The sequence below is a fragment of the Sminthopsis crassicaudata genome, chromosome 1 (assembly GCF_048593235.1).
Source record: "Sminthopsis crassicaudata isolate SCR6 chromosome 1, ASM4859323v1, whole genome shotgun sequence".
Classification (NCBI taxonomy): domain Eukaryota; kingdom Metazoa; phylum Chordata; class Mammalia; order Dasyuromorphia; family Dasyuridae; genus Sminthopsis; species Sminthopsis crassicaudata.
In genome coordinates this window covers 406,369,747-406,397,729 of record NC_133617.1, presented here as the reverse complement: position 1 = coordinate 406,397,729, position 27,983 = coordinate 406,369,747, and the positions used below count along the sequence as shown (strand labels likewise).

General features: G+C 33.9%; 1 protein-coding gene across 1 annotated transcript in view; it reads left to right on the top strand.

Annotated features, from left to right (window-relative positions):
• COL15A1 (collagen type XV alpha 1 chain) overlaps positions 1 to 27,983 on the top strand; it is a 121,660-nt gene that overhangs the window by 22,174 nt on the left and 71,503 nt on the right. Inside the window, exons 7-16 of the mRNA XM_074280639.1 lie at positions 2,584 to 2,637; positions 4,997 to 5,074; positions 6,622 to 6,751; positions 8,163 to 8,287; positions 11,331 to 11,393; positions 13,095 to 13,130; positions 13,603 to 13,734; positions 21,726 to 21,794; positions 25,571 to 25,606; positions 25,723 to 25,806. Of these exons, the coding sequence (XP_074136740.1) occupies positions 2,584 to 2,637; positions 4,997 to 5,074; positions 6,622 to 6,751; positions 8,163 to 8,287; positions 11,331 to 11,393; positions 13,095 to 13,130; positions 13,603 to 13,734; positions 21,726 to 21,794; positions 25,571 to 25,606; positions 25,723 to 25,806 (807 nt within the window). The remainder of the gene's footprint in view (positions 1 to 2,583; positions 2,638 to 4,996; positions 5,075 to 6,621; positions 6,752 to 8,162; positions 8,288 to 11,330; positions 11,394 to 13,094; positions 13,131 to 13,602; positions 13,735 to 21,725; positions 21,795 to 25,570; positions 25,607 to 25,722; positions 25,807 to 27,983) is intronic.

Sequence of the window (27,983 nt, the reverse complement as noted above, 5' to 3'; positions counted from 1 at the left end):
ACCAAAACCAAAAATCTGTAAATCTATTTTCACTGTACTCTATCCAAACAGGTATGTAATAAGATGCTCACTATAAACCTAATGAATCCTGTGAACTTAGGCTATAAATAAATATTCTGTTATCTCAACAATTTGTTACAGACAATAGTTAGTTACAGTTACTGTTTCTATCAATAAGGCTATTTATACCACTGTGTAAATCCCTTACTGGATTGGTTACATTTCAGGGTTTTCTTCAATGCAGATACTTAGAACTGAATTCGACTAAGTTAGCATTTAACTCATAGTAGACAATTTAATAAATGCTAGTTGACTGCCTAACATATTCTTTCCATAGCCACAATTCTCTTTTAGAGAGTTTAAGATGAAAAATGTATAAATTGACCATTGGGAGCTTTTTTGGTTTGATGCAAAAACATGAATTTGAAGGTAGAAAGAATGACAATAAATAGTAATTTATAGTGGTGCATAGTATCTCATTTGAACTTTGCAACAACCTTGTGAAGAAAACAATGTCATTTTCTCCACTTAACAAATGAGGAAACTGAGGCTCAATTTACTTTGCCCACTATTACACAGGTAGTAAGAATTTGAGGTAAAAGTTGAAATTTTGTCTCTCTGACTTCAAATCCAGAGCTCAAGTTATCTGAAATCCTAAGATAGTGGGAAGGACCTCAAAAGCATCTAATCAAAGCCTTTCCTTTTATAGCTGAGGAAAGAAAGCATAAGTGATGTGATCAATGGAACCCAGATCCTCTGACTTTAAAAGGGACACTTTTCAGCTGTAACATGGTGCCTTTAAAGTCTCACTTTGAATCCTTGCTTTTTCACTTACTGTGACCTTGAATAGTCTCTTCACCAACCTAAAAGACTATTTTCTCAGCCACAAATTGGGGGTAATTCTTGCATGGTTTATTTCTCAGGATAGTTTATGACAAAATTATTTTTCAAATTATAAAGTACAAAAGTATGATATAACTTGAAGTTGTTATTATGCCTCTTTGTACCCAAATTCACCCTTTGTGGCACTAAATTCCTCTGATTCTCTTAAGATATATGCATGAATAATTTTTCAACATTGACCCTTGCAAAAACTTCTGTTCCAACTTTTCCCCTCTTTCCCTCCATCCCCTCCCCTAGATGGCAGGTAGTCCCATACATGTTAAATATGTTAAAGTATATGTTAAATACAATATATGTATACATATTTATACAATTATCTTGTTGCACAAGAAAAATTGGATTTAGAAAGAAGGTAAAAATAACCTGGGAAGAAAAACAAAAATGCAAGCAAACAATAATGGAAAGAGTGGAAATGTTATGTTGTGGTCCACACTCATTTCTCAGTGTTCTTTCACTGGGTGTAGCTGGTTTTGTTCATTACTGATCAATTGGAACTGTTTTGGATCCTCTCATTGTTGAAGATGGCCACATTCATCAGAGTTGATCCTCATATAGTATTGCTATTGAAGTGTATAATTTATGAGGTTTAGAATTGGAGGTACCTAAATGAAATTAGGGTTTAATTGAGGTCTAATGGCAGGTTCAGGGTACAGGGAATCAAATAGAGCTCCCCTGCAATTCCTTTGGATTCAGTGCAAGGATACAGAGTTAAATGAGGTCTAGTGGAGGCACAGAGTCCTCTGTAAAGGAATTTACAGACCCGAAAATCTAGATTGATAAAAGAGGTTTATTATGGGGTTTGGAAGTGAAGTCTAGTTAGTAAAGTTGAAGTTAGAGATAAAAGAGCATCAGAACCAGGGTTCCAGTGGACAGAGTCTTTGCTGCCAGGCATGGTGATGGCATGTTTAGACCCTTTGCAAAGAGAGGGCTCCAGTCTGGCTCTTTCATAATAGAGGGCTTTGGCTACAAGCTGAAGGGGGGTTGTGGGTGGAGTCCCAGACTGGCTGGGTTTCAGCCCGGGTTAAAATTTAAATTGAATTCAATGGGTTTCTGGACTAAGCCAGATAACAAAGATGAAACTGTTTGTGCTTGGGGTGGAGTCCCCTTCCTGAGGCAGGGCTAAAGGAAGTTTTCTCTTTTAAGGATTTTTCAGAGTTTTGGAGTTTCCTTGTCATTCTCATCTCCTGGTTTTGCTCTTTCACTCAGCATCAGTTCATGTAACTCTCTCCAAGCCTTTCTGTATTCATCCTGCAGGTCATTTCTTACAGAACAATAATATTCCATAACATTCATATACCACAATTTACTCAGTCATTCTCCAATTTATGGGCATCTATCTATTCAATTTCCAGTTTCTAGCCACTATGAAAAGGGCTGTGACAAACATTTTTGTACAAACAGGTCTCTTTTCTTCCTTTAAGATCTCTTTGGGATATAAGGCCAGTAGAAACACTACTGGGTCAAAGGGTATGCAAGTTTGATAACTTTTTGAGTATAGGCCCAAATTGTTCTCCAGAATGGTTGGATACATTCACAACTAGCTTTGTTGCCCAGTTTTCCCACATCCCCTCCAACATTCATCATTATCTTTTCCTGTCATCTTAGCCAATCTGAGAAGTGTGTAGTGGTATCTCAGAGTTGTTTTGAATTCAACATTTTAATAAAGCAATTTAATTTTAGGGTGAAAGAGGACTCCCAGGACCGAAAGGACAGGCTGGCTCAAAAGGGGAAAAGGTATGTACATAAAGAACTAGTGTTACTAATATCTGTCTGCCCAGGTTGCATGTACCTTCGGAATCTAATGTTTATTGTGCAACAAGAAAATGATATTCACACACATGTATTGTACCTAGACTATATTGTAACACATGTAAAATGTACGGGATTGCCTGTCATCGGGGGGAGGGAATAGAGGGAGGGGGGGATAATTTGGAAAAATGAATACAAGGGATAATATTATAAAAATATATATATATATAATAAAAATTATTAAGTAAAAAAAAAAGAACTAGTGTTAAAAAATGAAGTTGCTTTAAGTTTATTGCTGTGAGTTTTTTTTTAAATATCATCTTAATCAATTCTATCCCATTTCATAATAGAATAGTGATTCAGTAGAGGCTTAAGTAGAACAAAGCAGAAATAGGCTGACAATATCCCTGGACAATTAAGTTAGAACTACTCACTGAAACAATTGTTAGGAGGACTTTCTGGCTGAATTTCTGAAAAAGATTTTTTAAATGGGAAGAGGACTTGATCAGTTTCTCCTACCCTTTTCAATTCCTATAGTTGGGGGTAAATATCCCTCCAAGTGAGAGAATGATTTTGTAATTTAGTGTCTGTTCCAGGGAGGGGAACAGAGTAAGCCCCCACACATGACTTACATGTACAAAAAAAGAAAAAGATGTATTGAGGGTATTTTTTTAAATCATCAGAAGAGCATGAGGATAGAGTGTGTGGTCCTTCATAAATGCAATTAGATGGGAGAGATATTATATCAGTACCCTCAAGACAACTTCCCAGCTTTCCTTTTTGTACAGAAGTTACATCTCTGTGATATGTTTGAGATACTTCCCCATTTTTCATTCATTTCTGGTCCTTCCTGATTGAAGAATTCTCATTTCCTCAAAGTTTGATAACAAAGAGGTTATGGAGGACCTGATCCTAGGTCCTATGTGGAACCCAAATAGACCCAATTAGAGAAATGGGGGGTAGATTTATGAGGTGAAAAGAGAATAAAGAAATAGGAAAATCAATTATTATGAGCAGAAAGATCTTCCCAGGAGTATTACCTATTAAATTGTCTGGCTAATGTCTGGAGATCATTTTTGAGTTGTTCTCTCAAATGAGAATCAAAAGAGGAACTAAAATAGACTTCTAAGACATTAAAATCCCAACAAAGAGGGCAGAGGGAGATAGACTTCAATGATTAATAGCAATATATGCAATTGTGCATGCATAAGTTTTCTTATAAGCAATATCATTTAAGAGAGGAAGGATAATAATTGCATTTACGAAATTCTAAGAAACAAATATGTCCTTATATGCATAATTAGAAGGGTCATGAAAACCACAAACCAAACACTATGAAATGAATCTTAGCAGTCATAATTAAATGAGCCCAAAAAAGCTATCCCAAAAGAAAAACCAAAAATGGTGAAATTGAATAGGCAAAAATTTAAAGCCCAACAGTTAGTTCAAATCTTCAATTGTGTATGTACAAGATAGAGGAATTCTTTCTTTACAACAAAATTCTATAAGCCAATGTCACACAGAACTTTAATGAGTTCTCAGTATACAAACCATTTGTGTCAAAAATTCATTTGTGAGTAGGAGTCTTTTTTTGGGGGGAGTGGGGAGATACTGTATTCCAGATTCTAAAGTAAACGAATAGGTTACCTGATTATCCCACCAATACCTGCTTAATCCATAATGTACCTGAGTGTATTGAACTAATATTCTTAACCTGATTCATCATGCTGGTATCACAGAGTGAAGAGAAAGAATGATTCTAATGCAGCTATATAGCTATATTCATATAGCCTATGTCAATGTTTCACCCAAAAAGAAGAAAAAGGAATGGAGCTGTCTTCTCCCTTATTCTGATAAATAGCTCGCCTGGCCAAAAATTTTAAATGGATGAAGTTAGTCACTGCTACATTTCTAACTTCCTTATCTGCTCTTGCTTGTAAACACAAATGAATCTCTAACTCCTGGAAATCCAAGTAGTATAACTAAGCAATTGGGGAAAAAAGAGTTAGGAGTTAAGGGAGCACTATGAAAGCAGCTCTCAATCCATTTTATCCCTTATGAATAGCTCTAATGTATTCTGGGATAATGGTTTTTGTTCATTTTCTTTTCTCTATTCTTTTCAAATAAGTATTTGGAAGAGTTAGTGATGATAAGGGTCAAAAGCAGATTTGAGGGAAGGCAATCAAGTAGGCAGTTGACAAAACTTGGGAATGATTCTTGACTGAAGATCTATAATGTCTCAAACACAACTAGTTGTTTTTTTAAAATGGATGAAGCATCTAACTGAAAGAGAGACTGGGAAAGTGGAAGAAGTCTAAACTTTGTTGACTTTCCTTCCCTTTAGGGTGATCCTGGTGAAGGAAAGCCAGGTCTTCCTGGGTTTCCAGGTACCCCTGGGCCATCTGGACCTCCTGGAACATTGGTGAGATTCTTATCTATGTTGTAGTCTACAGTAATTTTGTGAAACTAAAAGATGAGAAGAATGAAGCTTTTCTTTATCAATCCCATGTATCTGCCTTTAAAACAAACTATAGTTCCTTAAGATTATATTATGTTATAATATGTTATGTTATATCATATTATATCATATTTAATTTTATTACATTGGATTATATGTATGAAAGAGAGACATAGCTGGCTTTAGCATTTGTATTCATAAATCTTTGAAGTGTTTTAAGGATGAAATACACTTTTATAAATGTATATACATATGCATTTATACACATTTGTACACATATTCACACACACACACACACACACATATATATATGTGTGTGTATATATATATATATATGAATTATATATAATCTCTTAAGAACTGTGAGTTGTTTCAGTTCTTGAAATCACATTCATAGCATTCATAATGAAAGGTCAAATCATTAAACACTTTAGCAGGAAAATCTAATGAGGAAAGGATGATGTGTTTATTATAATGGAAAATAATTTATAAAAGTCTTTGAAAGAATAAATAAACATGGTAGATAGATAAATAGAGCACTTATTAAATACTTATATGAAATTAAGAAAGAAGCATGGCAATAATATCTTAAGGCTTATTGATGGCGTAAGATGGGTGATGCTCCATATTAAAAGATTCTAGACAAATCAAGTATAGACATTTAAAAAGTTTGAGAGACATATTTTGGGTAATTTAATCATGTTATTAATGATGCCAGAATTTTAAATAAAAGGTCAACTCTTGAATGCCTAAAACAGTCAAGGCAATAGGACTTATAGCTTTTGTGCTCTTGAAGGAGGGGTGTTCCTGAGGGTGACAATGAACTCTGATTATTTAATACTTAATGAGAGGTGAACTTTACAAAGAGATGTGAGCTCACTGAAATGAAAAGCTAAGAGAGACTCTTGGATAAAGAGACTATCCATCTAGAGATCCATATCTCCCACCCACATCTGAGCTGGTTAGGTGAAGACAATAGACATCACCCTGTCGTTGAGAGACTGGACAAGGAAATAGAACAGGGGGGAAAAACTAGGGTCTTCCCAATTTTAACAATTGATTATTAATATGAGAGCAAAGTAATCGTTTCTCTTAAGTGGAAATAGGAGCAAAAGGATAGAAAGAGAAAACAAAGGTAGGTGTAACTAGGACTTCTGTGGAAAACGAAATATAGTCAATGAGATTCCCCCAGACATAACTTCTTGGGGGAAGTGTGGGTAGGAATCATGTCATAATTAAGTATATCCCCATGGTACCTCATAGATACTTGTTGATAGTAGGAGTAAATAATTATTGAATAACTGACTAAGGATTGTATTCCTTTTAATACTTCAAATAGATACTTTTTGATGTTATTAATTAAAATATCAGTAAGTTCTTGTTAAAGATCTGTTTTCTTCTTTAGATAGCTCACTAAGTATTGAAATGACCAAAGATTTACAAAAACATAATCAACCTTACAAAGTGCTGATTTAAAACAAGTTTTTAAGAACGATTTCCCTTGGTCACAGGGTCTGATGGAGATTGATGGTTCTGGCTTTGATGCTGATTCTGGCTCTGGTTCTGGCTCTGGTTCTGGCTCCGGTTCTGATTCTGACTCTAGCTCTGTTCTCTTTGAAGGCAGTGGAGAACTGCTAAGAGTAAGTATGAATCCACATTGGACCCAAATAAGAATTAATTAAATAAAAAAGTTTAACTGATAAAACCTGGGATGAATTACTATCAGCATTCCTGTTTCTCACCTCTCACAAATTTCTCTAATGAAGTAGGCTAATTCTTCATGATCTAATCTCCTTCATGTCCTCCACCTTCATGTAATAGACATCTTTGGGTCATGACCAAGTCTCATTTTCCTTGGCATCTCTGTGTATTTGCCAATACTAATTCTATTCCCTCATTGGAACTTTATTGGATCTCTCATAGTAAAATGTAAAGGCAGTGGGTTTGTCTTAAGAAGAGCTGGGTCTGACCCTCAGTCTAACACTTAATAGATGAGTCACTTATGTGTCAGCTTCATTTTGTAAATGAGGACTCAATGACCCCTGTGGTCTCAAATCTGTGTGACCCTGGCCAAGTCATTTAACTCTGATCTTCCTCAGTTTCCTCATCTGTAAAATGGAGGTAAAAATATTACCTCTCAGAGTTATTGTGAGAATAACAAGAGATATTATTGGTAAAGTGTTTGATGGTATCATATAAACGTTAGCTATTTTTACTGCTGTTATTAATACTATTCTCTTATTCCTTATCGCTTCTTTCTTCTGTATTCTAAATGTGAATTTTCACTAAGTTTAGTGTTTTTTTGCTTTTCTTTCTTTCTTTTTATAAACTATCTCGTTAACTCTTAGAATTTAAATTATCACCTCAATTCAGAAACAACTCTCAAATCTCTCTCTACAATTTTGATTTTCCTCCAGTTCTAGCTTCTAACTGTAGTTCCCGCATCCCAGAACTATCCCAACCCCTTGCTCACTCGGCTAATGGAGCTTGTAATGTAAAGTTATTCTCTTCTTGGGTACAAAGGCCACCTTCCAGATTCATTGCCTTTTCTACTTCACCTACTTTTTGATTATCCCCATAATTGACTACTATATTTTAGATTTTCATTGAGTATAAAAAGATTTTCATTGACAATAGCTAAAACAAAAATTCTGGCTTTATGAAAGTTAAAATGCATTTAACCAGAGCTTCTCTTTCCATGAACATTTTGGCTAATTGATTTTGTTAATTATTTAATTGTCTTTAATAGAGGCAGATAGGTGGCACAGTGGGTAGAGACATGGACTTGGAATTAGGAAGTTGATCTTCAAATCTAGTCTCAGACACATAATAGCCATTTAATATATATATATGTACATATATATAATAGCTTATTTAATTTCTCTTCTGTAAAATGAACTAGAGAAGGAAATGACAAAACCACTTCAGTAAGCTTACCACAAAAACCCCAAATGGGTTCACAAAGAGTCATATGTAACTGAAATGACTACTAAGCAATTCTCAATTATTATTTCTGTTTTTTGTTTGTTTGTTTGTTTGTTTTTGCTTTTAGGCCCTCCTGGACCACCAGGACCACCAGGATCACCAGGTCTTCCAGGAGAAACAGGATCTGAATTATATATAGGACCCCCTGGTTCACCTGGAGAAGATGGACCATCTGGTGAACCAGGGCCCCCAGTGAGTATAAGAAATCACAAATTCCTTCTTTGGGTTAACTCAGCTCCTTAAGCCATTTCTAGATTGCTTGGTCTGGTGAAAATAAGAGATAGAGTGAATGGCAGTTTTAACGAATAAAGCATTGTAAAAGAAGTTAGTTGATCTAGATTCAAAATGAAAAATAATCAATATGTAGGTTGATGTTTTGTTGTTTTTTTCTTTGACTCTATCCATTTGTTATGATAGGTGGGGCACTTATTGGGGGAGAGAGAAATGCTAGTGCTAATGATTCCCCATCCCAAAAAAATTAAGAAGAAAAGAGAAAAAAGAATATCATTCAAGCATTAAGAATGTATATAACAGAAAGAAGTTCATAAGAATATACAAATAAGCAGGACAGCTTTGAAACTGCGCCAAATTTATCATAAACTTAAAAAAAAGTTATGTATAATAGAGATCCACATTACATGTAATCCTATTCTTTGTGTACAAAAATCATATTTCTTGACTTTTATCAAACACAGTATGTAATAAAAAATTACACAAATAAAATTCAAATAAATTGTAATTATAGCATACTCTAGATATGCTGGTTTACTATTAGAAAAAGAAATGTGGTTAATTCACCATGACTTTTCTTGATAATTCTGTGATGGATCTTTGTTATCATTGCTTCCTTTTCTAAATGTTGCCTATCTATCCCTTTAATATTATAGTTTTTTTAGAATTTTTCCAGGAATAAATTCACTGGTTTATAGTGTTCAGACTTAATTCCCTTCCACTTAAAAAAAATGGGACACTTGTTCTTTCCATTTTTGTAATTCCTCTGCTATTCTTCATGCTTTTCTAAGATGTCACTAATATTGGCCTATCAATTATATTCACTGATTTTTTTTTTGTACTTTGGGTTATAGTTCATCCACAATGAACAAAATTAACTAGTTCCTCTCTTGCTTATTTTCTACTTATCTATTTTACTTTGTTATTCAAATTAATAGAGTGCTTAAAATTTGCTGATGAGCTCTCTTGGACATATGGTGTGATTGGGAAAGAAACTGAGACCAGTGGTTCTAGTTCTGTCACTGGCTGGCCTTAATGGAATTGTCCAAATAACTTCTTTTATTGACTTCATTACCCTTGGATTCAATCAATTGATTTCCAAGGCTCCTTCTAGCTCTGATATTCTAGGATTCCATATACATCAAATTAATTCCCTTACTACATACATACTACATAAAGGAAATTTTAAAATTATGCTTTAATTTGCACTCAGAAATTCATAAGTTCTTTCTCTGGAGGTAAATCATATTTTTTCATGATGAGTCCAGAATTGTCTTGGATCATTGTTTTGACCACCATGGCTAAGTCTTTCACAGTTGATCATCATAATATTGCTTTTACTGCGTGCAATGTTCTCCTGGTTCTCCTCACTTCACTTTGTAATACTCTAGGTTTTTCTGAAACCATCCTTCTCTTCATGTATTCTATCACAATCATACATTACAACTTTAAACTCCAGTTTCTAAAATTTGTATTGCTATGTATTTCCTTGAATTTCTCTTTGACTTTGGTGTTATCATTACCAACTTATTCTGGATTTTCAAAGAGGTAATCCTAGAGAAAACAATCATATTAATATTTCCTTTCTAATTACGTGGCAAAACACTGTTTCAGCAAGATCACTAAAGTTTATACATATTTCTTATTTTTTAGAGCAACCAACTTCTATGCAACTTTCAGCTCTTTTTAATATTTCAAAACAATCTCTTCCCTTTGACCCTTTTTTAATCAGAGCTTATGATCCATTTGTTATAACAATAACACATACTAGTAGTGCCTTTTCTCTGGCTGATCTTAATTAACTCTGAATAAACTAATATCACATAATATTAGTTTTTTAATGAATACTGGCATCTGAAGACACATGACCCAGTTTTTACAACTGGATTTTTTTTAATGAAGCAAAGGTATTTTGCAACACAACCAAAAAAAAGCAGAAATGAGCTGAAAAGCAGTAAGAAATTACTTCATTTACAGATGGGGTAAGAGCTGACAGGAAAGGAAAGAAATAGGGGGACCATGTGATGTGTGTGTGTGTGTATGTGAGTTATTGACACTGCAAATCCAAGATTTACTTTCACTTCTTTTTAAAATTAAAACCAAAGACTAAGTTGCCTTAAGACAACTGAACTCTATTGACTTTAATTTCCCATCTAGAAGCCTCTTCTGATTTTGAGTTATAATCATAATTGATAGAAAGATGTAGAAGATACCAAAGAAACAACTATGTTTATAGGGAATTGGTGATTTTCTTAAAAACAAGTTAAGGAGTGACAGCTAGGAGGTACAGTGGATAGAGCACCAGCCCTGAAGTAAGGAGGACCGGAGTTCAAATTTGGCCTCAGACACTTAATACTTTTTAGCTGTATGATCCTGTAAGTCACTTAACCCCAATTGCCTCAGGATTAAAAAAAAAAAAAAGTTTGGGTTTAATTTCAAGGTTTTTTTCTTGAGGTTCCATTTTTTGCTCAATATCCAAAGAGATCAGTTGAATCATTTATTTTCAGGCTTAAGAACTGCCCATCTCACAAAGTGTACATATGCCACTAAACCATTTTTTCCTGCTGCTGCATAGTTACCAAAAGCAATATTTTTACTTAAAACCTTTTAGCCAGTGGCTCCACCTACTGTAGATATGACCGAGGCTACTGTGGAAATAAAAATGAAGCATTGTAGTATAGTAGAAAGAGAACTAGATTTGTAATTTAAAATTCTAGATTTTGAACTTCAATGTATCTGCTTCTTATCTAGGTGAACTTGAATAAATTTCTTAACTTCTCTGGGTTTCTGTTCCTTCATCTATTGATCTATATCACTGCTAATGTCTTTTTAATGATTTTGGGTGCAAGCCTCCTAATAGGGAAAACATTAAAATACAAAATTGAAGATAGCACACACCTTGAAAGGCTAATTGATCTCAGAAACCTGATTTAGGTCTGATAATAATGATTCATTTATTTTATGAGGGATAACTTGGTCTCATAAGTTGTTTTGATTTCAATAGGGTCCTGATGGTCATCCAGGATTTAATGGAGCTGATGGCCTTCCAGGAATGAAAGGAGAAAAGGTAAGATCAAGATCAAAGAGTGAATACTAATAAAACAAAAAATAAAGAAAATTTCCAAATCTTTGGCTTTTGGAAATAAAGGCTATTGTCTATTGCCTATAGTTTTCTTCCATGTAATAACAAATATAGTAATTCATATGAGTCATATTTCTACAAACTTTAAAGTTTATAAACGCCATCCTTTTAGCAACTGTGAGAGGTGTAGGCAATACAAATCAAAAAGAACACTATATAAAATCAGAGCAGATGGAGATTACTTGTGAGAGGTACTATCAGTTCTATTCCATGCTTCCTATATATGGAAGCTCTGAATATGGTGGGTTTTTTTTTAAAGTTAAATCAACTCTATTTTCATGAAAATTAAAGTTTTTAGGAGAAAGAAAAAGTTGTCTGATTTTGTAGGATTCACTTCATAGCTATCATATTTTTTCTTGCAAAAGAAATATCATTTATATGAGCTTTAATGCTGTCTTACCACTCCAAAATGAAAACATTGTTTCCTCTCTTTCATTTGTTCATTCATTCGTTCATTCTTCCATCTTTCTCCCCTTCTTCCTAGCTTTTACTCTGTTTCTGTTTCTCTCTCATCTCTGTCTCTGTCTCTCTGTTTTTGTCTCTCTCTCTCTCTCTGTCTCTCTTCTCTCTCTTCCCTTAGATGACCACTAAGTTCCCTTTCAGCATTAACTATCTTGTTCTATCTGTGTCCTTGTGCCTAGATGTTTAAAAGATACACTTAAGCGGTTCTGAAGAGACTTTTTATACAAGCAAATACAAAAGCATTGTCAATTTAAAGAATCTGCAGATTCTACTCTCTAACAATGTGATTTTGAGCAAGACTTTTCATCTGCAAAAGTTCCCATTTTCTCATCTCTACAATTGGGAAAATAGTCCTTGACTGCTTCACAGGGTTATTCTGAGGAAAGCATTACATAAACTAAAAGGTGCTAAATAAATGTGACTTGCTATTCCATTCAGTGATTCTGCAATAGGAAACTTGAATAATATTATCTGACATGTCTGCATCATTTTAAGATTTGGGGGAAAATCTTTTTACAAACATGACTTCCCTAGCACCCCATAATAACCCTGTGAAATATATGCTATGGAATATTCCCTATTTTCCAGATGAAGAAACTGAAACATTAAGAAACTTAAGTGACTTGTCTATGATTACAGATTAGCAAGCAGTGTCAGGATTGAATCCAAATCTTCCTGATAGCAGGACCAGTACTCTAGATCACAGTCCATGGTTTTAAATCAATGTTCTTTTCACTGTACTCTACCACAGCTAAGTGGATTACTTTGAATTTCCCAATGTTTTCTTAATGATGAAAAGTGGCTTCAAATATGTATTAGCTGAATGACCCTGGTCAAGTCATAATCTCTGTCTGCCTCAGTTTCTTCAACTGTAAAATGGAGGTAATTATAGTACCTACTTCACAGAATTGTTATACAGATCAGATGAGATAAAATGTGTAAAGTGCATAACACAGTACCTAGCATATAGAAGGTGTTTAATAAACGGCAGTTTCTTTCCCCTCTCCCCATTATTGAATCTGAAATTAGAGAAAACTTTTTCATGGATATTGTAAAAATGGATGGTCCTCATTGATTGCAACTTAGTTATAAATCCTCAGAGATTCATGGGAACTGATTCTTTTATTAATATTGACTTAATTGGAATTTGTTTTATTTTTTCAGGGTGAAAAAGGTCCTAATGGTTCCACCGGTGAAAAGGTAAAAGGGGAAATGTTATAGTCTAATTCTGATATTTTTATGAAATGTTCAAGATATAATTGCATATGTGTCATGAGCATGAATGTCAAAAGTCAGTATGCTCAACTGTTCAATGAATCTGTGATCCAATTGATTCAGGGTTCCTACAACCATGCAAAATTGCAACTCACCCATGTAGAGTAGCATAACTGAAAAAAATCATGGGAAGACATTATACATGGAAGACTTAACAGAAATATTTCTTCAATTCCTTGCCATCTCTTCCACAAATGTATTCAAGTTAGTTTAAAAATTTATCTACCCGTGAACACAGGAAAAACAATTCAAGATATTCTATAATATTAAGAAACAACCATCATAGAATTTATCAACTTAATTAAATTAAAGAATGATATTTCAAGCCAGGCAAATATTATATAATTTCAGCAATTGATTTAAGCTCTTCTCAATATAATCAATCTTTGCCTTCCAGGGTGACTCTGGAAAGAGAGGATTACCAGGTCCCCCAGGGAAAGATGGGGTTGTTGGGGAGCCTGGCCCTCCTGGGCCCCCTGGTCCTCCTGGGCCCCCTGGTGCCAACTGTGCAATGGGACTTGGATTTGAGGTAATGATTCTTTTTTATAATTATACATACATGAAAGAATGATGAAATTTAATAAACAAGACTGATTTTGCATACTCTCTTTTCTCATTTCTGGTGTATTAGTACTGACTCAAATAGGATTTCATTTTCTTTAGGTTTTGCTCCCAGTATAGTTGCATCCTGCATAGCAAAGCTACTTAGTAATTTTGGGATAATCTTAAAATCTTATCAGCTAATTCAACAAGTATTGATTAAGCACATACTATATACAGGATTCTATAATGTGCCCAAATCCCAATAACAGCATTAGGACAGTTGCCTGAAACCAACCACAAATTAGTTCCAGTTTTATCTTTGAGACATCCCCATACCTAACCCCTATTCTGCTCCATGCATTATGACATGATTTGATTGTAGAAAGGGTCTGCCTCTGCTCCGCTGATCTTAGATCACACAGGACAAAATGTCCCCAGTAGCATTGCTTTTTATGTTATTGCATGAATGCATTTTCTTTTCAGATTCTGTTAGGTTTTCTTAATTTACAAATTAAAAATCTGCCAGTCAGCTATTTGTGCCACCATTAGCAACTGTTATGTATAAAAAAAGTAATCTTTGGGAACGCAATATTTATGGGTTTTGTCACTGCAGCCTTCCCTGAAACTAGTCAAATTAAAGTTAACATAGGATAACAATTAAAAAAAAACCGAAATACTTTCTAAATTCTTTCTACTTATTGAGTTAGTCAGCTTATTTGAGATATGAGAAACTGCTTTAAAAGGAGTAATTCTTCATTCACTTTATGAGAATAATTATCTTGTACTCTTATTTAACTTGAGGTAACTAGATAGTCACTTAACCTTTGTCTGTCTCATCTGTAAAATGGGACTAAAAGTAGCATCTACTTCCCAGAGTTGTTCTGAAGATCAAATAAAATGTAAAGAGCTTTGTAAGTCATAAAATATTTAGATAAATCCTAACTATTATCATAATTTTTATTATTGTGGTGGGCCTTAATTAAATTATGTACTATGTAATAGGATACTGAAGTCTTCTAATGGCTCATTGTGGCATCAAGATAAACTCTGATTTCTCCAAAACTATGCAATTTGAATATGCACCAAAGTAGAAAAATGTCTTTTGTGTTCCTGCTGACAGATTACATGTCTCTCAATTGAGAAATAGCTTGGTGAAATTTGGAGAGATTTGTCAACATGTTATTTACCAGATCATGAAGTGTTTGATTTTCGGGGCAAAGTAACTTATGAAACTGGCTACTAAGTCAGAGAGAGTTAAATGCTTCAATCTGCATCAAGAGATAGAAGATGCAGATGAACAAAATTGTGACTCTTTGAAGCATCAATAAATCCAAGCAATTCCCCTTGTGCTTCTCTTGGAAAAGATAATGCAGAATTGAGAATAATTTCTTTTCTTTTCCTCTACTTCTTCCTTGACATCCATCTGTTAGCCTTCTATTAAGTGATGATTAGACTTAAGAATAGAATAATATCCTCATGAGACCTCTATGACCCCTGTCTAATAGTATTGTGGACAAGAGTTTTTATGCTACTGTTCTCCAGGTTTGATTAAAATGAGACTAAGAGATGTTCTTACTTCACTTTAGTTTGACAGAATAGTGCAAGGAATGCATGAGTAGAAAGTTAGGTGGAGACAGAGCCATGAAGGGGGTGTCCAGCACACCTTTTTCTGAAAAATAATAGTCAGAATCAAAAAATCTGTGTTCAAGCCTATCTCTGAAACTTATTATACTTGACCTTTGATAATCATTTAATGTCTCTGAACCTGTTAAAAATGGAGACAACAGTATTTGTAGTACTATCCTTATACAGTTATTATTTTAAGAAAAATATTTTCAAAGTAGGAGTAAATATTGGTAGTATTTTGTTTCAGAATCTTGTATAGGGCTTCACATGTAACAAATGCTTAATAAGTGCATGTTAAGGTAAATAACATTGCTAGCTGTTTTCATTATTGTTATTATGTTGCATAAATCACCTAGTCAAAAACCACAAACATCATCCAAATCCTGTATTGCTGAGGGAAGGAAAGAGATTAGAAGAAGGAAAAGTTGCCATATCCACATACTTCTACTTATTCATTATTTAAACAAAGGACTATTTGCTTAATTGTTTTTATTAATAATATTATCATTTAGCATTTTACATAGTTCTTTAAGGTTTGAGAAGGGCTTTGTGCATATTTTTCATTTGATTCTCACAACAATCCTATGAAGCAAGTACTATTATTATCCCCAACTTACAGATAAAGAAACTGAGGCTAGGAGAATTTAAAGACTTGTCTAGGATTATAGTTACTAAGAATCTGAAGAAGGATTTCAATTCAAATCTTCATGATTTTAAGTCTAATAGTCTTATCTGTTTTGTTTTCTATATAAGAAGGAATCAAATGAAGGCCTATGATTCTTCTCATTGGTACAGTGGAAATGAATGAAAAATGCCATTCTAATTCCTCACCAAGAGCATTCAATGCACCTACTCCTACTTTATAGTTCTGTCCAGACCCTATGTTTAGAGTTACATTGATACCTTCACCTTTTAGACATCCTAAATACAACCTCAGTACAAGACAGACTGAGATGTCATCAATATGAGAACTTCCTCTTCGGATGGATATTATAACCCATCCATGCCTACTGATTCTGAGTGATTCTCCCACTTCCGCCGTATGTCTTCCATAGAAGAAAACTTATAGGAGCTTTCTTCTAATTCTCTTGACACAATTATCAGCGATAACAAACATCACACAAACACACACACACACACACACACACACACACACACATTTCAAAAGCATAAGAAAGTAACTCAGTAGTTCAGTAATTAGACTAGTGAACTTGGACTCACAAAGAATTAGATTCAAATCCTGATTAAAACCATTTATACTCTCTCTGCCTAAGTTTCCTTATCTGAAAAATAGAAATAACTTACCACCCAGGGTTATTCTGAGAATAAAATGAGCACATCACAAATATTAAAGAATGCTATAAATAATAGCTGTTATTATTGTTAATAGTATTAGTAATTATCATGTTGCCAAGGATATCTGACATTCAGGCCTAAAAATTATAAATTTAAGTTATTATTATCATTTCAACTACTACTGCTATGCAAATGACTTCTAAGTGTACATATCTGATCTCATATCTTATTTGAGCTTTAGTTTCACATTTTTAGCTATAGCTATTCATTGGCTATTTTCAACCAGGTATCCATCCCACAGGCTTTTCTAGCATAAAATGATCAATTTGAAACCTCAAAAGTCACAGACTTACTTGTGCTATCAGTTGACCACCAGTCACAAGGAAGGTACTAGACATATCTATAGTACACACATGAGAAGATCCATAATACACAGTATGAGAAGAAAGGGAAATAGAGACACTTATAGCATCCCTGGGTATCTTTCTACAGAGTAGCATCTTGAGAAATACACAAAAAAGACATCCCTACATTTGAGGAGTCTCCTGGGAACATAAAATATTCTGCAATGGCCTTATCTGGACCTAACTCTTTTTTTGCAAACCACCAAATCTCCACAATCACAGGATCATAGATTTAATGCTGAAAGGAACCTCAGAATCCAAGTCCAATCCATTTCATTTTACAAGTGAACCTGAAGATGAGAGAAGAGAATTATTTGCCTAGAGTGGGGTGAATTAGTGAGGGTCTGCAGGAGGATTCCAATTCAGGTTTTCTTATTCCACGGCTGGTGCTTTATTCACTCTGACACCAAGCAGTCAATCTCATTGACTATTGGCAGGAGGAGCTTTTCTCTTTTCACAAATATTCCTGATAGGCTAATTTCTGAAAAGCCTGGAAATACTTACATGAACTGATGCTGAGTGAAGTGAGCAGAATCCAGAGAACATTGTTCACAATAACAGCCAAATTATGTGATGATCAACTATGATAGACTTGGCTCTTCTCAGCAATGTGATGATTCATGATAATTCCAATTTGGAATGGAAAATGCTATCCACATCCAGAGAAACAACTACGGAGATTGAATGTGGATGGAAGCATAGTATTTTTTACCATTTTAAAATTTATTTTTATTAATTTTATAATTATAACATTTTTGACAGTATATATGCATAGGTGATTTTTTACAATATTATCCCTTGTACTCCCTTCTGTTTCGAATTTTTCCCCTCCTTCCCTCCACCCCCTCCCCTAGATGGCAGGCATTCCCATACATATTAAATATGTTATAGTATACAATACTATAGTATACAATTAAATATGTTATAGTATTCAATATATATGTGCAGAACCGAATTTTGTTGTTGTTGTTGTTGCAAAGGAAGAATTGGATTCGGAAGGTAAAAATAATCTGGGGAGAAAAACAAAAAATGCAAACAGTTTATACTCATTTCCCAGTGTTCCTTTTTTGGGTGTAGCTGATTCTGTCCATCATTGATCAATTGGAATTGGATTAGCTCTTCTCTGTGTTGAAGATATCCACTTCCATCAGAATACATCCTCATACAGTATCATTGTTGAAGTGTATAATGATCTCTTGGTTCTGCTCATTTCACTCAGCATCAGTTAATGTCTCTCCAAGCCTTTCTGTATTCCTCCTGTTGGTCATTTCTTACAGAACAATAATATTCCATAACATTCATATACCATAATTTACCCAACCATTCTCCAATTGATGGACATCCATTCATCTTCCAGTTTCTAGCCACTACGAAAAGAGCTGCCACAAGCTGGCACATACAGGTCCATTTCCCTTCTTTAGTATTTCCTTGGGATATAAGCCCAGTAGTAGCACTGCTGGATCAAAGGGCATACACAGTTTGATAACTTTTTGGGCATAATTCCAGATTGCTCTCCAGAATGGTTGGATTCTTTCACAACTCCACCAACAATGCATCAGTGTCCCAGTTTTCCCACATCCCCTCCAACATTCATCGTTATTAGTTCCTATCATCTTAGTCAATTTGACAGGTGTATAGTGGTATCTCAGAGTTGTCTTAATTTGCATTTCTCTGATCAATAGTGATTTGGAACACTCTTTCATATGAGTGGAAATAGTTTTAATTTCATCATCTGAAAATTGTCTGTTCATATCCTTTGACCATTTATCAATTGGAGAATGGCTTGATTTCTTATAAATTAGAGTCAATTCTCTGTATATTTTGGAGATGAGGCCTTTATCAGAACCTTTAACTATAAAAATGTTTTCCCAATTTATTACTTCCCTTCTAATCTTGTTTGCATTTGTTTGTACAAAAGCTTTTTAATTTGATGTAATCAAAATTTTCTATTTTGTGATCAATAATGATCTCTAGTTCTCCTTTGGTCAAAAATTCCTTTCTCCTCCACAAGTCTGAGAGGTAAACTATGCTATGTTCCTCTAATTTATTTATGATCTCGTTCTTTATGCCTAAATCATGGACCCATTTTGATCTTATCTTAGTATGTGGTGTTAAATGTGGGTCCATGCTGAGTTTCTGCCATACTAATTTCCAGTTTTCCCAGCAGTTTTTGTCAAATAATTCTTATCCCAGAAGTTGGGATCTTTGGGTTTGTCAAATACTAGATTGCTATTTTTATTCACTATCTTGCCCTGTGAACCTAACCTATTTCACTGACCAACTACTCTATTTCTTAGCCAATATCAAATGGTTTTGGTGACTGCTGCTTTATAATATAGTTCTAGATCAGGTACAGCTAGGCCACCTTCATTTGATTTTTTTTTCATTACTTCCCTTGAAATTCTCGACCTTTTGTTCTTTCATATGAATTTTGTTGTTATTTTTTCTAGGTCATTAAAATAGTTTCTTGGGAGTCTGATTGGTATAGCACTAAATAAATAGATTAGTTTAGGGAGTCTTGTCATCTTGATTATATTTGCTGGGCCTATCCAAGAGCACTTAATGTCTTTCCAATTATTTAAATCTGACTTTATTTTTGTAGCAAGTGTTTTGTAATTTTGCTCTTATAATTCCTGACTTTCCTTTGGTAGATATATTCCCAAATATTTTATACTCTCGACCGTTATTTTGAATGGAATTTCTCTTTGTATCTCTTGCTTATTTTTTACCTTTTTGTCAGTTTGTTTGTATGCTTTTCTTTCTCGTGGTTTTCCCTTTTGTCTGATTTTTCTTGTACAACATGAGAAATATGGAAATGTGCACATATTTAACCTATGTTAGATTGTTTGCTATCTTAGGAAGGTAGAATGTAAAGGAGGCAGGGAGAAAAATTTGAAACACAAAATCTTACAAAAGTGAATATTGGAAACTATCTTTATTGCATTTGGGAAAAGAAAATATTATTGAGGAAAAAACATTCCTGGTATACATTCCCCTTGTATATCAGTAATGGTAGATTAGAACAAATCTGCTATGATGGTGAGTAAAATGATTCCTGGCTCTCATGTTGATAATAAAACTCTTAACTGTTTATGTGTTTACCTGTAGTCTCTTTCCCCTCTCAATCATTTTTCATGACAAAGTCATCTTTAGTTGAATTAATTTTATTGCTGCCTTTTATTTTTATATTACTAATATTTCTGGACATTGTGTGGACATGTATGTGTTCATATATACATGCACAAACATACATATGTACAAATACTCCTCCCAGGCATCATGGAGCTCACCATCTCATTTGTCTGCTCTAAAACTTTCAGGGGCTCACCTGTATCTTTCAAATAAATAACTTCTTTTTAATTTAACATTCAAGGTTCTCCACAGTCCACCTTTCTGTCTTTTCTTTGAATAACATCCCAGTTTTTACTTTTAAGTGAATGATTCAACTAAGTGATAAAAGGATACATACAGGCATTAGAATCTGATTTCATTGGTATAAGGAATAAACTCCCTCTGCCAATTCATGGCCCCATCTTCTCTGTAATATATAGTTGAAAGGTTAAATAACTTATCCAGGGACCTATAATCCCTGTGTTGGAGAACTAAAGCCTGGCTCTAAAATCTGCTTTCTATCTATGATGTTATGTACCCTCCATATTCCAGGGCTGGTCACCAGAACTGGTGCCTGACCCAGTTTAACTGTCCCAGGTAAAATATTTTTTATTAATAGTATTTTATTTTTCCAAATACATGCAAAGACAATTTTTAACATTCACTTTGCCAAACCTTGTATTCCAAATTTTTCTCCCTCCCTTTTTCACTTCCCTCACCTCAAGACAGCAAGCACTCAGATATAGGTTAAACATGTGCAATTCTTCTAAATATATTTCCATATTCACCATGCTGAACAAGAAAAATCAGATCAAAAGGGAAAAAAAAAACACAAGAATGAAAAAAAAAAACAAGCAAACAAACGGCACATCAACAAAAAGGTGAAAATACTATTCTTTAAATAACTATTTGGACATGTATATAATATTGTATTTAATATATACTTTAACATATTTAACATGTATTGGCCAATCTGCCATCTAAGGAAAAGGGTGGGGGGAAGGAGAGGAAAAATTGGAACAAAAAGTTTGGCAATTGTCAATGCTGTAAAATTACCCATGCATATAACTGTAAATAAAAAGCTATAATAAATTTTAAAAAGAAAAGAAAAGAAAATACTATGCTTTGATCCACATTCTATCTCCATAGTTCTCTCACTGGATGCAGATGGCACTTTCCATCACAAGTCTATTAGAATCATCTTGAATTCCCTTATTGTTGAAAAGAGCCAAATTCATCACAATTGAGCATCACATAATCTTGTTGTTACTGCATATAATATTTTCTTGCTTCTGCTCACTTCACTAAGTATCAGTTCATATAAGTCTTTCCAGGCTTTTTTGAAATCAACCTGATCATCATTTCTTATAGAACAATAATATTTCATTGCATTCACATATCATAACTTATTTAGCCATTCCCCAACTGATGGACATCCACTCAATTTCCAATTCCTATGCAAGAAAATCTTGGGAAAATGTAAGCAAAATCAATAAGTAGTTTTGATTATTTTATTTATATAATTTTTTTTCTTTTCTAGGATATAGAAGGTTCTGGAAGCATTAGACTGTTGAGTGAGCACAAACCTGTGGGACCAACAGAGCCAAATGTAAGTTTATTTTTAAAATCAGAATTTTAAGTGACTCGATCTCTTCAAAAATAGGATCTCTGTGCATATTACTTGAGAGGTGGAAACTGGAAGTGGGAAAGAGGAGGGAAGATAGACAGAAAGAAGAAGGCTTGACATTGTCCATAATTCACTGGTTATTGTAAATAGTTTGCCTACTTTATGTCCCTACTTTCCCATCTGTGTAATTTCCATAATGTCTACTACTACCTCATAAAGGCACTATTATTATTTATGAGATAAGAATCTATGGGACTTTGAAGTCCTAAATGAAAGATACAATCCAATTTACAATGGATAGATTATCCAAAATGTACTAAAGCCCCTCTTTAGACACAGCTCTGTCTATAGGAATTATATGAAGTGCTTTTCAAGGTGAAAATCCTACTCAGTGAACCAAGGTGCTTCTTTTTTTTAGTTTCCATTTTCCCAGAGTTTACTCTCATATTTAATATATTTGTCCTTTATTGAGGTTATTAAATATTATTGGAGGAATAACAATAGTGCAGAATACAAGAATATAGGCACTGTTAACTGCCAGGAGGGATTTATAACCTTCATAAAACAGAGAAGACGAATTTTCATGATAAACTACAAAGCAGAGTTTATTGATCACTGTCATCCCTTTTTTCCCCCAGGGGAATACTATGTAAACATTATATAAGGTCTGTGGACCATCAAAAAACTCACACCCATATATATACACAACAACCCTGGTCAATTGCTTTCCTGATAACTCTGTCATCTCCAAGCTTTTTCCTACTTAGGGGGAAAGCTACCAGGAATTGTTTATAAACATCCCCAGCTCATAAATGTTAATTAAACAATTCTGTCATTTGATATGACCATTTAGTTCCCCAAATGGCTCCCTAGCTCATAGTCTTGGCTGCTTAAGAAAGTATCCATGATGTATCTGTCTCCTGAAAAGCAGACATGAGCTAGTAAAATTTAAGTGCTTATTTTAAGTGCCCCTGGAAAGCTGATCTGGAATGATTCCCCTCAGATCAGACACTCATAGATCAGATGTAATGATTTTTTCCAAGTCCTGAAACAGACAGGTCTCTTTCTTTTTAAATTTTCCCTTTCTAATCTGGAATTTCTCATTTCTAATCAAACAGAAAAGATGATCTAAGCAGGAACCCCATAATCATATAAGGACTCCTGAGCTAAGAAAATAATCTAGAGTTGTCTCTAGTTTGATTCACTTGAGATAATAAAAATGCTGTCAAATGGCTAAGAACATTTTTTTTGCATCTGGAAGAACTTATAAACAGTTAATCACCCCAGTATAAACATCCGAAGCAATTCATTGAATTTGAAGCCATTTCATCCAAAGAGTAAGGGCCCTATAATTGCTTTGATTTTAAAATCTCAGCAAAAAGTTAAAGTTCCTTTGTTGGTCATTTTGACTAACTGCCTCCTTGTCATAGGGAAATTCCCTTCAGAGCAATCATTTTAGGCATCTGTAGGATATAAACATTCTTTACAGAGGAACCTACCCTAGCATTATCTACAAATTGGTCCTTCTCTTTTCAGTGTGGGAATTATATGTATCTCATTTCTGGCTAGGTCCTGAGTTCCAAGGATTGAGATACTATTTAGCCTGAAAAAGAGAAGAATTTAGAAGAACATGTTCCTAGCTTTCAAATGTTTAAAGAGCTATCATGTGGAAGGGAAATGAGATGGCCCATCTGTAGTTTCAAACAGTCAAACCAGAACCATGGGATGGAAGTTACAGGTGTCATTCTAATAAAAGAAAAAAGGGGGAGGGAAATTTACATGATAACTTTATCATATATTTAAAAAGAATAGCAAGTTGTTCATAATAGATTCACAGTTTCATATTATGGAAATCCTTTTTTATTCCATAAATTAAAAATAGAATGAAGAAATCTTTTTAAAAGAAAGAAAAAGGAGAAAGGCAGCATAGTGTAGTTGGAAAGAAACTGGCTTTGGGGTCAGCAAGTGATTTTAACTTCCACCTCTGACTCATACTGGCTGTGTGACCCTAGAGCAAATTCACTTTACCCCTTAATGTCTCAGAATAAAGAATGATGAGTTGAAGAGACTGTAATCTCCTTTGGAAGGAGAAATCTCTAACTATCCTAATGAAAACACAACAATATTTGTGACAATTAAAACTGTTCAACAAATATGACTTGTGAATTAGTGGAATCCTGTCTAATGTTCTAATAGAAAGCTATCAACTGAAGTTGGAGAGATTAAGAGGCAGGTCTTGAAATGGTCCAGTCACTGGAGGTTAAAGATTAGGCTAGTCCTGTGCACAGTTCTTAGACATAAGCTAAATCTAAAACTAGAAGATCCACTTTAGGAGAAAAGCAGAAATTTGTCACATCCTTAAAGTTCCACCATCACCAAAAAAAATCGCTATTAAATCAGCAACTTACAACTTACAATTGATTATTTGAACCACAATATATGATTTTTCAGTTTAACCCTTATTATATTTTTATTTCCCAGAGCTTTGTAAATATTAAGACACTACAAAATTGATTCACTATGACTTCTACTACTATAAATCATGTCATCAAACATATCAGCTATTCTCATCTTTCAATAATCTGTAAAATGATTCATAGAAAATTTGTTATTCAGGTTCACAAATAATCATGGGGTAGAATGGTCAGAGAAAACTTCATCAAACAAACTAGAATTGGAGATTCGAGTTGGAAGAGGGGGGACAGGGTAAGATAGAGGCTGATAATAAAGGAATATACAAAGAGAATACTGTGAACAAAGTGGAAGAGACAAGAATAGCATGGTGGTCTAAAGGTTAAGTAAGCAAAATTAGCTGGAAGTGAGTGTTCATATTGGGAACTATTGAATGATAGAGAAAGTGATACTATACTGTTGGATATATAATTTCTAAAAATAATTTATAGGACAAAAAAACAAAACTAACAAGATGGAAACATCATGATAATTCTAGAGTTTTGGGTCTGAAGAATTTGGACAATGATATAATCATTTATGGAAATAGGAAAGATGGGGGGGAAAGATGTCTTGATGATATTTAACCTTTGATTCACTTTTGAGTGCAAAGGGTCTAGTTTGGGAGGAAAGATAATAAATTTATTTATGGACATGAAATCATAGAAATGGAATTGTAGAATCTTAGAGCTATAATATATAATATATTGTTATATTTATATAAATATTTATATGATAAATAAAATAAATTTGTACAAATAATATATTATTAGATATTTAATGTAATATTTAATATCAATCTAACTTCCCACTCAAAATAGAAGCCAAAATCTAGGGGAAATGGTCATCATACTTTGCTTGATTCTAGTGTGAGTGAGGTCACACAAATTGTCTCATGGGAAAGAGCAAGACAAGATAAGCAAACAATTAGTTTGGCTGGAATATAGATTGCATGAGGGATAGAAAGATGAAATATACCTATGAAAGAATACCACATATAGTTTGATGAAGTCTTAAACATCAAGCTTAAATTATTTATATTTGTCCTACAGGTGATGGGGATTCATTGAAGGTTTTTGAGTAGGAGAGGAAACTAATCAGACATATGAATTAGGAAGATTATTTTGGCAGGTGTAGCTAGGATGGATTGTAAAGAGGAAATCTCATGTTAAATGTTTGAATGATATTCCAATACTCTAGAAGAAAGGTAATGAAGTCCTGGAATAGATGGGTAGTGGAAGAAAGAATAAGAAGTCTCAAAGAATTTCTCAATAAATTTGGTGGGTTTTTTCCTTCATTTTCTACAGGGTCCAAAAGGAGAAAAAGGGGACCAAGGGCTTAAGGTAAGTTTACAGATCCCAAAGTGGTTAGATTTAATTCTGACTCTCATTTCTATTTACATTATGCAAATTTGAATTTGATGACTATTTTCTTTGACATTCTTTCTTTCTGGAATTAGGGTGAAAAGGGGCGTAATGGAGATAGTTTAATAGGGCCACCAGGGCCACCAGGACCACCAGGAAGGACTGTTGCTGTGTCTGCAGTGAGTATCTTAGACTCTTCACACATGTTTTCCTTCATTTAATACACACAGAAGTAAGCAAATGTTAGAAAAAAAATTTTTTGATTCATTCATTGATTAAGCATTCATTGAACATGGGCTTTCTACCTTTGGCAAGAAGACATTCTGAAGCCATCTGTTATTCAGTATCTTTTTGCCTATTCTTTAAAATTATTTTTTAAAACATTAACATGCATCTATTTTTTCTTCCTCCCACTTCCCTTCACTCTTTCTGTGGTGTCAGGGCAAGGGAAAGAAGAAAAACAAAACCACATCCAGGCCAACTATTTCTATCCTTGATCTTTTGATCTTTTGGCTAGTTGGATTCTTGAAAAACATTTGGGAGAAAAGAGAAGATAAGCTAAAGGAGAATAGTGTAGAGCATGTGATAGGTTGAGTGAAAAGTAGCATAAAGTGAGAAATAAAGGAACGGGAAAGAAAAGGAGCTGAAGAGAATTATATCAATTACCCAGTAAGCTGTCCTTCACTGAACCTTAATGCTTTCATCTCATCTTTAATAAAATTTAATACTCCCTAATTAGCAATCACATCAATTAGAGTTACCAGAAAAAGAATAAGATACATAAAAGACTTCTGCTTTCCCTCCATTCCCTCTTTTTTAAGAATTTAAAAGTTCTTAACCTGGAGCCCCCAGAGGCTAGATAGATTTTGGGGAAAGCAAAAAAGGGGGTCCAGTAACTTAAATGAGAAAAATGATATCTTTATTTTCACTAATGCTTGTTTTCCTTGGTAATACTATGCATTTTATTTTATGCACTTAAAGACATGGTTCTGAGAACGGTTCCATTGACTTTCCCAGACTCTTAATGAGATCCATGACACAAAAATGACTGACAATTAATTTGCCAATGTGGCAAAAAGAAAAGAAAAGAATCTTTTTATCATCTTTGGCATGCATTATGAGAAGTTTGTCATATTGTAACATAATCATAATGTTCAGTTTAATTTTTATTTGAATCAAAAGCTGGGCTTCAGTGCTAGCTGTCCTTATACCATCAGATTAAGGAAAATCAAAGTTGTCACTTAAGAAGCTGTGAATTCTAGAATCATATTGGGGACAGATAGGGTCTAGGAAATCAAAAGCTGATTTTCATCCAGGTAAAATGAAATTAAAATGAACATTCCAGAAAGGCAGCCTTAGAAAGAAAATAAAGGGTAGAACATGTAAAAATAAAGGAATAATGTTTATAGCGGGGCTACTAAATGGCTATTAAGGAAGCAAGTATGGGAAGCCCTATCTGTTGTTTTAACTATAAGTAGAAATGGTAATTATGAATATAATATAATACATGAATATAACTCTGTGGTTTGTTGAAGTGACAAATGAGCATTGCTAAGCTACTAGGTACAAAGGCTCACAAAGTAGAAATCTTAGAGTAATCTCTGATTCACCATAGCCTAAGGGACATTTCTGTTGAGAATAGTTCTCATAGAGGTGAATGCACAAATACCCAGATCTCTAAGATAGAATAGAGAAATATGGCAAAGAGATCTATTCTCATCACAGTGACTTGCACATAATATAGACTTAATAAATGTATTTTAATAAAGGAATGAGTGAATGTTTAGTAGAGAATTGAGCATGATGTTTAAGAATAAATTTAAACCATTCACCGAATACCTCTAAGATATTATCTGGATCAGAACTATAATGTTACTGGTTTGGGGAACTCTCAGCGATGAAGTTTCTTCTACCAATATATAAAAACAATCCCATAGTCAGTATACGTTAAAATAGAATTTGAACCTAAATCTTCCTGACTCTGCAGTCTGACTCTCTGTTATCTATTAGTTTACTCAATTATTTCAAATGACCAAGTGCTATTCCAAGAAATAGGCAAAGTAGAAGAACTTGAAGAGAAAACGTATGAATAATTCCATGTGTATCCATATCTATATGTTTTGCTTTTTATTTTACAAAGTGTTTTCTACCCTATGATATTAAGATAAATAAAATTTCTGAGGTAATAATGAATATTAAAGGAATAATAATGGAGTGACTATGGGAAAAATGAAAGAGAAAAACAATATACTTACTTAAGTTGAGTTTAATGCAATTTTTAATAATGCAAAATTTGATTTAATGTGAATTATAAAATGATGCCAGGTCACATTTAATCAAGCCAAAATTTGATTAA